The sequence below is a fragment of the Colossoma macropomum genome, unplaced genomic scaffold (assembly GCF_904425465.1).
Source record: "Colossoma macropomum unplaced genomic scaffold, Colossoma_macropomum, whole genome shotgun sequence".
NCBI classification, from domain to species: domain Eukaryota; kingdom Metazoa; phylum Chordata; class Actinopteri; order Characiformes; family Serrasalmidae; genus Colossoma; species Colossoma macropomum.
The window spans coordinates 15,557,431-15,570,173 of NW_023494789.1; the positions used below are offsets into that span (position 1 = coordinate 15,557,431).

Sequence of the window (12,743 nt, forward strand, 5' to 3'; positions counted from 1 at the left end):
GCTAGCTATTACATGCCCAAATACTAGAGAGTTGACAAAATGATTGTAATGTATAGTCCTGAGCAACTTGAAGAGAGATTCTCATTACTAGCCCTAATTAAAACGAACATAAACACTGTGACGGGGCTAGCTTTTATTCAGTGTACCTCGGTAGCTCTTAAAAGGTATCACTGTCCACCACATTCTTCTTTATAATTTTGTACACATATGATTTCCTCACACCACCATACGCACTTTCTCTCAGACAACATGGACTGAATAGTTGTCTGTCTTACTGCTTGTTGATGTTTGCTTTTGGTATGGTATGTTGTTGTAGTAGTGCTGTTGTCCTCTCAAAAAAGTGGTCCTGAGCACCACTAATTTTAGTTGCATGCTTCATTTCGTAGTAGAATCATTTGCCTTTTTCGCCCTTGTGCAAAAATGTTCCTCAACCTGAATGATAAACCTGCTTATTAAGATAGGAACTACTGTTTATTGGAAGTGAAATTAATGTTTTTCAGCGAAGAGCATTGGTTAAACAATTGTTTATTTGTTGGTTTACAGATAATCAGTTGATCATGTGCATCCGTACTGCTTAGGAGTTCAAGTGGCAGTCGGAATAATGTAGTAAAAAGTGCCTTTGTCCACACAGTGCAGTTAAAGAACATGCTGCTGTCCACACACTCTAGGTCCCTTCCAGCAATAAGGATTAGCGCATTAGGCTTTTTTTAGCACGCTTGCTGAGAATGGACACACATGCATCTTGTCAAAGGCCTTATGCATGCCAGATAGGAGCGGGTACACTGACCTGTCCAGGCAGTGTCACGGTAGAAGGATTATTTTAGGAATCCTGTGTTTGATATCGCCACCCCCAAACACAAACACACACTGAGATGAGTGTGGCTGTAGGGGTGGGGACAGAGGTAAGGGAGGAGTGTGAGTGTGGGGGAGGGGAGCACAGACAGCATCTGTTATTACAGCTGGGATAGTGGGGGCTCGCTGAATTTAGGTTGCTGATATTTCTCACTCAATCTGTGTGAACACTGAGCATGCATAATTAAGCACGTGCTCTAGCAGACCTACAGTGAGTTGAGAAAGGAGAAATGCAGCGTAGCAGCTGCGGAGAGAAGATGAGACAGGGGGCACTAGAGAGAGAGAGAGAGAGTGAGTGAGTGAGAGATGCACTCACATGGATTAGAGCATGACTAGAGAATAGCAGGTCTAGGAGTGAAGCAGCATCTTCTATCTTAAAGTGAGGGATACAAGGCCAGAGAGCAGAGAAAGAAGCAGAAGTTCAGTCTGCATGAGTCACAACTTGGCACACACTCACAGCCAAACAAGAGGATGCATCACATGCCCGCTTATTGATTTGTGGTATGCCTGTGAATCAAGCTGGGTATCTAACTGCTAAATCAATATCATACAAAGACAATTTCTGATATAAAGTTTTGCAGCCATGTAGGTCTTTGTGGTCATTTGTTGCAATGGTCGTTTTACCTGATTTGGGCAGAGATGGCACAATAACACTTCAATATTGATACCTGGAGTATCGGCTGATGCAAATACAGATCTGATTTTATACACACACACACACACACACACAGGTTTTTGCTGCGTTTACTCATTTGCCTTTATTTCATCTTCCATTCTTTTCTGGAAAATTACTTTCAGTTTTTCAAAGAAATAAAAAGTGCTCAGAATCTTCTGCTTTTGCTTTGTCCTCACATAAGGCTCCTGTAATTTTTTTTTTTTACTGACCTATGTACGAAGACTACTGATCCTCTATGATATCACATTCTTTGCTATCAGTTTTTCCAAGAAATCTTCAGGGATGTTTCTCCTTCCTTCCTGCACACCTACAAAGTTCAGTCTTAGAAGCTAGTTGCATTTTCTGCTTGTTATGATCCAGGCAATTCCAATTACCAATTTAGGCTCAACAGTCCATGACGCTTTACTCCACTTCTCAGATGTTCTATTTTCTTCTTTTTTGCCTATTTTCTTTTCGCAGTAACAGTTTCTTGACAGCTACACATCCTTTCAGACTCTTTGTGTTGTCTTCTCACAGTGGAAGGATGGACAGAAACACCTGTGTTTTTTTTCAGATGCAAGAGTGGAGCTTGATTTTTCTCTCAAAGATGGAAACTTTTAAGTTCTCTTCATCTGATGGTGACAGTTTTTTTCATTTATAGTGCTTGGTCCAATTTTCTCTATATGGTTTTTTGAATATATTATTTTATTTTTAATTCTAGTTTTGGAAACTCCTGTTTTTTTCCACTTATTTCATTTGACTTTCTTCTTCTGTTTACAAGTTGATTTATTTTATATTGAATCTTCTCCTTCAGGGACTTGCCTTGAAATAAATGAATGAAATTAGTTGATTAAATAATTAATTAATTAATACCGCTTTTACTTGGTAAGGATCTGTACATGGGCCCACATTTCAGTTCCTCACACTCATAACTAAATAGCTTAGATATTGGTTTTGTATTATGATCCTGTTACTGCATAATACAACGTAATGTAAATAAAGTAAGTAGTCGAGGGTTCAAAGTGTTACAATATTTTGCCAGTTTGCATATGCCACACTTTCACTACAGTAGAAACTGATGCTGTGATGTTTCTCATGTTTTTCTGTAGTCTTGCTTATGGTCTTTTAGAGGCTAGCAAAGAACTGCCCACCCAGAACACCACGCCTTTTATTTTTCTTTCTTACTGATTAGTGGCCATTCTTTGGTTGAGATCCACCTCCTCATGTAAAATAAATCGCTTCTCTCTCTCTTTCTCTCTCTCACACACTCACTCACTCACACACACATACAGACACTCTCGCTCTCCTGTTCTCCTCTCTTCCCCGCCTCATGTATTCCTCTACATCCCCTCTAGTCTGGACTGACCCCACCCACAGTGGCAGCTACTGTTTCCGATGTGACGTAAGATTTGATTGATTGTTATCCAGAAGGAGGGAGAGAAGAGAGAAAGGGAGGGAGAGAAGAGAGAAAGGGAGGGAGGGAGGAAGGGAGTGAGATATGACAGAGAGAGAGAGGGAGAGAAGGGAGAAAGAGGGAGGGAACAAGTAACATGACAGAGAAAGAGAGCGAGAGAGACAGAGAGACAAGGGGGAGAGGGAGAGAGGGAGTAAGTGAGATACGACAGTAAGTGAGAGAGAGAAAGAGAGAGAGAGAGAGATCAAAGAGAGAGGGCGAGAGAGGGACACAGCATTGACTGCCAGTGAACCCTCATACAGAGAGAGAGAGAGAGAGGAAGAAAAGGCAGATTGAGGACAGTGACAGTGCATCTTCTAAAAGTTATCTAGAAACACTGTCAGAAGTAGACTGCATGGCCAGGCTGCTTTCAGCTGCTGCCTCACTCCTCCAGCGAACAACGCTTCATTAATCCCTTTCGCTTTCTGCTCTGCTAGGAGCTGCCTGCTACACCATAACAAGGTATAGGCTTGTGTATGTGTGTCTGTGTGTGTGTTTTTATGTGCATGTGTGTATTTCCCAGGGTGGAGAGACGCTGAGAGAAGCTATGAGCTGTGTGACGTGAAGCAAGGTCTTCTTTGATTGGCTGAGCTGGGCTGTGACATCATCAACAAGCCTACCTCCCTCCTTCCCTCGCCTCCCTCTCTCCCTCCCTCCCCTCTCTCCCTCCCCTCTCTCCCTTCCTCTTGCGCTCTCTCTCTCTCTCTCTATCTCTCTCTCTCTCTCTCTCTCTCTCTCTCTGTCGTTCTCTCTCTGGCTTGCTTTTTTTCCCTCCTCCCTTTGAGCATCCTCTGAAAGCCGCAGTGACTAGCAGCAGCATCCATGGCCTAAACCACGCACGGCCAGACGTTAGGGCTGTACGAGAGCCGCTGGGAATCTTTCTGCCTCTGTTTTTTACTCCGTTTGTCCATCTCTCCGCTGACCAGGGGCTTCACCCTCTCCTCCTTTCGTTCCAGGCTCATTGGAGATAGAGGAATGCAAATCTGCAACCATGATGGAAGGTAAGAATAAATCCTGGCTGTGCTTTATTTTTCTATTTCTTATTGATGTGTTGTTCATGCTTTTCTCAGTGCAGCAGCTTTAAATAAATGCCATTAGCCAGCCTGCTATTTTTGAGCGGCTGCTGTTTCGCCGTTCCAGTGACTTGCATATCATTCTCGGTAAAGAGCAGAGGCTACTGGCTATCTTAAGCACAGGCACACACACACACACACACGCGCACACAATAGCAAGGATAATTGCTGCCCCCCAATCCCCCGTCTTTCCTCTTACCCCCTTCCTTTGGCTTGCTGTCGTAAAGGATTATTTGGATTTTGCACTTACAGCTTATGTGCCCAGCTGGCTGGGTCAGAATTCTCTTTGTATATGGAGTTCAGTTTACACATCACACACATACACACACAGCCATACACACATATGCAGATACACACACTGTCACTACGCTTACTCCTGTAATAATATAGGAGCTTTGTGTGAATCTATGTTAGTGCAGGTTCATGTTTTTTTGGCAGGGAAGGGGTGTGTGTGGAAGTGGAGGTTGGGTGGCTGTCCGCTGTGTTTTTGGGAGAGAAATGGAGGCTGGCTTGATCCACATGCGTGACGGAGGTTTTATGTAACGGTCTGATGAGAGCATGCCATGTATTTATAATAGTGCATTATCAAATCAATATCAGATTTCTAGATTTAAATGATACCGTCTTTCTTTTTCCAGTTCAGGTTTATTAGTGCTATTTAAATTTGTCATACATCAAAGCTCATTTTCACATGGCTCTTGAATATTGTAAATATATGTATTCATATTCATAAACACAAATGTAGTATGTGAGTCATACATTGTGGATCCAATAATTTGGTATGTTTGTGTCCTTTTTTTTGTTTGTTTATTCAAGTACTGAATGATCATGCAAATGCATGTACTGGAACATTGCCATTAACTTGATTTGTTAACCCATTGCTTGTATAGATATTTCAGCATGTAATGTCATTTTCTAAAGTCTGTGTAGGCTGTTGGTTGAAGCAAAATAAGGACAAAGTTAACATTTTATTTGATTAAAAAAAAATCTGAGGACGCTATCCATTCTGTTTCTGTTATTGTGAAACAAGGGCTTAATGGAGACTTACTGTCATATTGAAAATAACATGACACAACTGGCTGGGCATTGATCAGTCCAGTCTATTGAATATTTCAAATAGGGTGGGCAATATGGCAGAAATATGCCCACTTAAAAAAATGCCCAATTTCCTGATAGGTATCGTGATATTTTGGCATTACTGAACTCTGTATTAGTAGTGCCATGTTTAAAAACCGCCATCAAAAACTATGAATATGATTTTTGTTTAACATTTCACTTACTGCACCACACTAAATCCAGTAAATCAAGACTAATTGTTCTCTCTTTGTCATTGAACATGCATCTGGTCAGTGTTCCTTAAGTACTGATGATAGTCATGAGTTGCTCACAAAAGCAAATTTGACAATTTATTGTGATAATGATAAAATAGCATCATATTGCCCTCCTCAATCTCAAAACAGATCGTTGATTTGAATAATTTAAAGCAGAGTTAACATCCCAACTACAGATGGTACAAATCTAATGCTAGGTATCAGTACCCAGCTGAAATCAGCAGAAACCCCTTTTGTTAGTTCTCAGTAAAGAGCGTGTTGATGTTTATGTGCACAGTTTGTTTAATTAATTTAAAATGTGTAGAACTGAAATATAGTACTTCAAGTGTAAATGGGATACAGCTAGGAGATATAGCAAAACTGTACACTCTAAAAAATTGTGTTAAATAACACACCTACCTAATTTATCACGATAACAATAAATATTGTAACATTGTCCAACCCTACTGTGGGATCTAGGCCATCTAGGTGTGTTCATAATCCTTTGAGCACCTGTAGTATGCATTCATGTGTGTGTATCCTGACGTGACTTGTGGATGTGTGTGTTTGTTCCGTGTGTGTGTGTTTGTGTGTGTGTGTGTGTGTGTGTGTCAGCTAAGGTGTTTAGATGTTAAGTAACAGCCGAAAGCATCAGTGACAGGTACGGTACCTCTAGACCTCCACATAGCTGCGTAACATGAAGGTGAATGGCGCTTAGCGTGGCTAGCACAGGCTTAGCAGGGTTAGCCATGCCTGGATTACCTGCAGGTGTAAAATAGGAAGCTAATCCACTTCGCCCAGTGCCTTCTAAACTCTGCCACCCACGCACACTCTAATGAAGCCTGTATGTCTGATTATAGCTGCTATATCTTCATAGTTTAAGGTGAAAAAGGTTTCTAATGGGCCTGTGGTTTCTTCCTAGAACACCCGGGGGCAATGCAGCCAGATTACTGACATACAGCAAATGTTCAACTAATTTGAACTGTTGTAACATTTCAGAAAATATTCTTGCATTTCAACTGAAATCACCTAATGTTAATTACTTGACAGGATTTCATAGTAGGAAAACTAATACTGCTTATAATAATACGAAGAATAATATTGTTATTATATTAAAATGTTGAATATTGTAACTTCTTTTAATTAGTTTGTTTATATAGACACTGACACTGATCATGCTAATGACGCTGATGTTGTTGCTCCATGTCAACATAAATGTCATTGCAATTGAATCAATGTTCATCAAATTAGTTTTAGCCAGAAGCCCACTGTCAAGCCATAAATATAAGCCAGCATAACATTTCTGTCAAGTGTAAACTCATACAAAACTGAGACTGGACAACTAGTTCATACTCTCGTAGTTTTGCTGACATAGTCAGTATAGCAGTTTTGCATTTTTAAATATAATATGTATCAGCAGCACTCTGCAGAGGCGAGAAAGTTTTTTCCCCCTAAAGTGATTATGTGTGCAGTATATTTTCAGATTTTCTCTGGCCCTCTCTGCCTCATGCACCTTATGCCTATGCCATCACAGGATATTTTTAGAAACTTATTGACCTGTAAACCAGTTCTTTTTGCTTATACGGTGTTCTGGTGTACAGTTGAGGCCTTTTAAATACTCACAGATCTTCTCCACCTTTTCCGTGTTTGAATGTATGTCACTTTCCATGACACACAGTGAATTTTTCAAATTTTATTTTGCATGATTCAGTCCTTGAGATTTAGACAAAGTCATTCAGAGTGGTCATGATGTGAGCTGGTGCTTTGTAGAGAAACGTACTGACTTGGTTTTCTCTATAGTGCTGGTGATGGGAACCAGGGGTCATGGTGTCTACAACACAGTCTCAAACCATTTTGTTTATTACCCAGAACGATGGGTGAACCTACATGCCAACAGAGTTTTATATGTAATTATGATAATGAAGAAATAGTGGTAAATCCGAAAAAAGGATTTCTTTGACTATTTGGCCTTTTAACTCTGCATGTAGTCTTCTGCCTTGAATGGATTTAAAACGTGTGTTTTAGGACAAAATTTTATTTCAAAAGTGTCCTAAAATGATGTCCCAGGCATCAGTCCCCATTTCATGTAATAACTTACTGTGATTTAACCTTTAGTGGCATTAAAGTCTGGTTCCTGTCACCACTGTGAACAATTTTGGTAGGTTTCTCTAGAATGAACTTCACATCAAACCACTTTGAATGACTTTACATCTTAATGATTTAATTATACAGAAATTTTGAAAAATCTGTGGAAATGCCCTTGAAGAAATCAGAATTTTCAAAATTTGAACATATTTTTTTATTTATATTAAGTCCAACGATACCTCTTTAGAAAATATGCTATGTTACAGGATTTTGTTGAACGTTTATGTGGTAATTCACTGAATTTGCCACTACTCCCAAATGAATGCCCTTCTTTTAAATGAATATTGTACTTTGACATCACAAACTTGTGTTACAGTATATATCCAGTAGCCACTTACCACAATTAGTGCTTCCTTAAGACCAGCATGAGGGCAGCAAAGTGCTTAGTAATACCCAAATATATTCATAATTGTCATTATGTAAACCATTTACCTTCAGCTGTCAAGGTGTATATTTCTGGCTCAGCTCTAATGGCATTGGCCCTGGTAAGGTCTGGGTGGGAGCAGACTGTGATTTTAAATAGCAGAGCTGGCCATGGGGGCTTGCTGGAAATAGAGTTCGTGGTAGATAGTGTTTCCTGTTCCCACCCAACCCCACCCTTGTGTTTGTGGCAAGATGATCACTGGTGTGTGGTGGTAGGGGCAGTAAAGTTAGTGTGGGTGAGAGCAGTGAGGAATTCCTTCATACTACAGTTATAACTGGGGAGCAGAACAGTGTACCTGAGTCCAGATCAGAATATAAATGTTTACATCTGTCCTTGAAGTCTTTTCCCTCACAGGCCATGTCTAGACCTGTGCGAGTGTGATGTACAGTCAGGGCTGGGCGATAAAACGATAACGATAATTATTGCGATTTAACTTTTCCTCGATAGAGCGATACGACATGTTCGATAAATGTTCGTTATAATACACCGCTCTCACACTTCCACGTTCAGCGAAAGCCTTGGAGGCGTTTTCTACTGCAAGGAAGGCGACACTACTCTGCTGTCGCCAGGAGAGGGCGCACTTCCGAGTTTTTCTACATGATTAGTGAGGGAGGGGGCCACGAGTAAGATGAGTCTTTAGCCACGGCTGAAACGCGGAGTTATACATTCCCTGTTTGAGTGGAGCGACCGGCGATCTGTTCTCCTGTGACCGAGTGTGAGTGACAAACTCACCTCTTTCTGTACATCCTAACCAGCTTTAGCAGCGTTAAATCACAATCCTCACAACTAAAGCGCTGTTGCAGCGCTCGGGCAGTCATGTTTTAATATTAGTGCATTCCCAAGCAACGAAAGTGAAAGAAAGAAGTGGGTTCATGTAAATTACAGCCCTGATTTAAACAAAAGTAAACTGAGGAAGCTGTGAGGCATTGGAGAGGAGGAGAGCGCTATCTTTCCAGGCTAGCTGTTACTCTCCAAAACACAGAGAATTGATGATACTGTAGACACAAAAGCACCGCTTTCAGTTTAAACGTACCTAAAAGGAGGACTCTGTTTGTCTAGTGTTGATATTTTGCGGTTCACCCCTTAAACTACTACAACTGAATATCCAGTCGTCGCTAGCTGGTGTCTGAATACTGTGATGTCATTTGTAACGGGGTAGCCGAGCGCTCGGCATCAGCTAAAAATAATCTGTTTTCTTACTTAAATTATGACTATTACAAAATAGCCATGCTTTTCCAGCTGGTAAAAACAGCTCAGCAGACACTTACTCCCACTCTCCCATGACAGATCTGTGAAATGTTCCACTGTTTGGTGAGTGTTTGTCGTGTGCCGACCATAAAGGATAGTTTAAAACAGCAATTAACCACCCAGGAGCAAAAATCAGCCTTCAAACTTGAAAGAAATAATGATTTGACATTTATCGCGATATGTATCGATATCGAACGATATGAATTTTGTTTATCGTGATAACATTTTTGGCCATACCCTAAGTGAAAATAAATCCTCTACAGAGGACACAGTTCTACACATTTTAATGCACAGTTACTGTTTATTTGCTGAATTTAACATATTGGGGAAAAAATAAATCTAAAATGTGTCTGGTGAAAAAGTTCTGGCACTTTTTTATGTTATATGTTTTAAGTGTTCAACTCGGCAAATAAATAGAATTGTTCACTAAAAATGTGCAGAAAAGTGCTATATGTAAATTTGTTCTTTGTAGAGGATGTGGATTTTTTTATGGGGACAATAAACTAAATATGTAATTTGAGTGTTTTGCATACGCTTGTATATCCGTATTGCTTTGTAGGCTCTATTACTGAAACTCAATTACACTCTTAAGGAAATTCATCAATTAAAGTTTATCTTCTCAGTTGACATTTATTAGCAGCTAGTTTGCATGATGATAATGAATATGTAAATTCTATAGTTGGTCTCTTTTTAAAGTAAAACAAACTGGTCTTTCAAAGTATTAAACCTGTTGAAGCCTTTTTAAATGCCTCTTCATGTATGTTTTTCTAAAAAGTATTTTTGCAGTGTTTAAAAGGTTCTTCCTGAACGCTGTTAATTTGTATCATACATACATTTTACATTTTTATTTTATGGCCTTTTAATTTATTAACCTTCAAAGTCATCAGCAAATTACTTCATTACTACATGTAATTGATAGTTACAGCCTTAATTGCTATGGTATGGAGATTTTTACTATATCTTGAATTTTTATCTTGATCATTGTGCAGCAGTGTGAATCAAATATCTAACTGGTTTGCTGTGGCCTTCCCCAGTGAGAAGAAAAGAACAATTCAGTTATTCCGTCTCCCATGACTGTTAATGAACTTCTCACACTGAGTAGGTCATGTTCACTGAGGAAAGATGTATTGTGATTTTATATAACACTGCTTGCCTGATAGAGTTGAAGGATTATGATGTCAGGCAGTGTTGAATTGGCTTGTGTTTGATAACTGTGAGACAGGCTGCTGGTTGACTGGCAGACGCTGGAGTGAGAAGTGGTCTTTCCCAGTAGGCTAAAGCAAACAGAGGCTGGCCATGTGGCTGAAACACGAGGAAATGTGCCTGAATAAGGGAACACCCAGCCCAAAGAACAGACACAGTCCGTGGTTTGGTGTCTGAAGTTTGCTGATGTAGCTAACAAGTAATGGATAGTAATATGTCAAAGATTTGCAATAACTGCATACATATATATATCAGCACACAGTTGCCTTAAACCTTGATGGGTTGTTCAGTAATCTCAAATACATTGTTGATTTCTGACACTGTATGACATGTTATCTTAAAAAAAGGGCAAAAGTGTTTTGCATGGCTAAATGCAGCAGTAGCAGCAACCTAGAAACTAAGGCCATAAAGATTTCAGTATATTTTGGAAAATCACATTGGAAGCAGTGCATTAAAATTTAAAAAATGTTTTGCTGTTACATCTCTTGGTCTCTTTTGAGGGACTTTCATTTATCGTCTTTTGTGGAAACCACTGTCAGTGACCAAAACTAGCTGCCTGGGTGCAGCATATCAGAGTGAAATGGGTCGGGAGGTGGAGGGCTTATATTATGCATGGTCCACCCTCAAATGTCCAAGCTTTTTTAGAAAAAAAGAAAATAAATTCTAATGCGAATATTTTTTAAACACAAAATATAAAAAAAAAATTGAATCTTGACCTCAGAATTGACAGTTGTGTCGAACCTGACGATATGTGCATCGATATGCCCTTAGTGCGCATGCAGGCATGCTGTGAGCATGGTGCAAACATGAACATATTAGCATTGGCATATGAATGCAAGATACATATTCAGGCCCCTCTTTGTTTTTTTTATTAATTTATTTAGTGACATTTTTCTCCCCCGTTTAGTCATGTCAGATTCCACCTGCTAGGTTTTCCCCATTCACACAGTACTGCCAGCACTAGGAGGGTGAAGGCCTGCACATGCTTCCTCAGGGTCATGTGAAGCTTATGCTTTTGAACTGCCGCTAACACAACGTCATTGGGCAGCTGAATGTGCTTGGTGGGTCATGCTAACTGCCAATTCTGCTATGTTAGCTAACAGACACTTGTGCTGGCTAGTATCAGATGCACGTGTTGGTTAGCGCTGAGTGACTGGGGGAGATGGAGGGCCGTCCTACCCACCCAGAGAACCTCCTTATTGAATCAAGTTTTGAACTTTGCGAACCGTTATACCCTAGTACAATTTTTTTTTTCTGTACTTTTGTCCCTTTGTCATACTATGTCATACAGTGTCAGAGTCCATATAAGTAAGTTTATTAGAGGTTTCTTAAAGGTATCATAGAATAGAAAACTGTATTTACATTGGAACAGTTGAATAAGGAAAGTTAAATGGAACTGATACTGTTGTCTCCCCCTTCAAATACAAATCCTGCAAATGAGGGAGGTAAATCAGGTCAATTCCAAAATCCTAAAGTGTTGTGTAGCAGTCTTGACTCATTAATATTTATGTCCTCAGAATTTACATACACCAGCCCACATTCTAGCCCAATGAAACAATGACAATGGAGCAGCAGCAATGAAAATGGAGGTTATGTGCAGAAATTTACTGTTCCGGGCTGTGAAGGGAGGTCACCGCCTTTCAGACCCTTCCCAAAGAACCAAACTGTCAGCGGGCATGGCTATGTAAGCCATCATGGTGCCTCACTCTAAACCAGCAAATCAGAGCAGAGCTCATTAAATTATTCTTGAACCCACCTAAAAAGGGAAAACAGTTCATTTCATTCTAGGGCCAAATCATACTTTTCGAAATGGGTGTATAAAACTGCATCTTTCGGCCTGACCAAAGTCATGTCACCATCAGAGAACAATTTAAAGTACTGAATAAATGCTTTCTGTGGCACCTTTAATAACTTGATGCAAGTATGTGATGGTTTAGGCATCCAGTTTACACATCTAAATCAGATTAGTGTATGTAAGCTTCCAGTTGTTAGCTACATTAGTCAGTGCAAAACTAAAGCAGCAAACTTCAGACACCAAACATGTCTTGAATTATCTGAATCTGGGATATGAAGGTTTCATTTGCATTTTTCCACTGTTTGCAATCGTATATACATGGCAACATACAGTATCTGTGTATTTAAATTGATCGTTTTAGCTCTTAATTAGGATGCTGGTTGTTGTGTCTGAATCATTTTGGCGTTGAAAGTGTAAGTGGGTGCATTATTGTTTCTTTGCAATTTCATTAGCATTGAAGGAGGCCAAGTGTGCTTGGATTGCTACTGTGGAGGCATTGTTAGCTATGTTTTTGGTTTAATGGGTGACAATGAGTTGGACTGGGATGAACTTTTCCACAACAAAGGAAGTCTGTATTGTCTGTAC

General features: G+C 39.9%; 1 protein-coding gene across 1 annotated transcript in view; it reads left to right on the forward strand.

Moving 5' to 3' along the window:
• Positions 1 to 3,428: 3,428 nt before the first annotated feature.
• The window catches only part of sgip1a (SH3GL interacting endocytic adaptor 1a), a 72,772-nt gene continuing 63,457 nt past the window's right edge, over positions 3,429 to 12,743 (forward strand). The window contains exon 1 of the mRNA XM_036570259.1: positions 3,429 to 3,961. Within this exon, the coding sequence (XP_036426152.1) occupies positions 3,952 to 3,961 (10 nt within the window). The 5' untranslated portion in view covers positions 3,429 to 3,951. The remainder of the gene's footprint in view (positions 3,962 to 12,743) is intronic.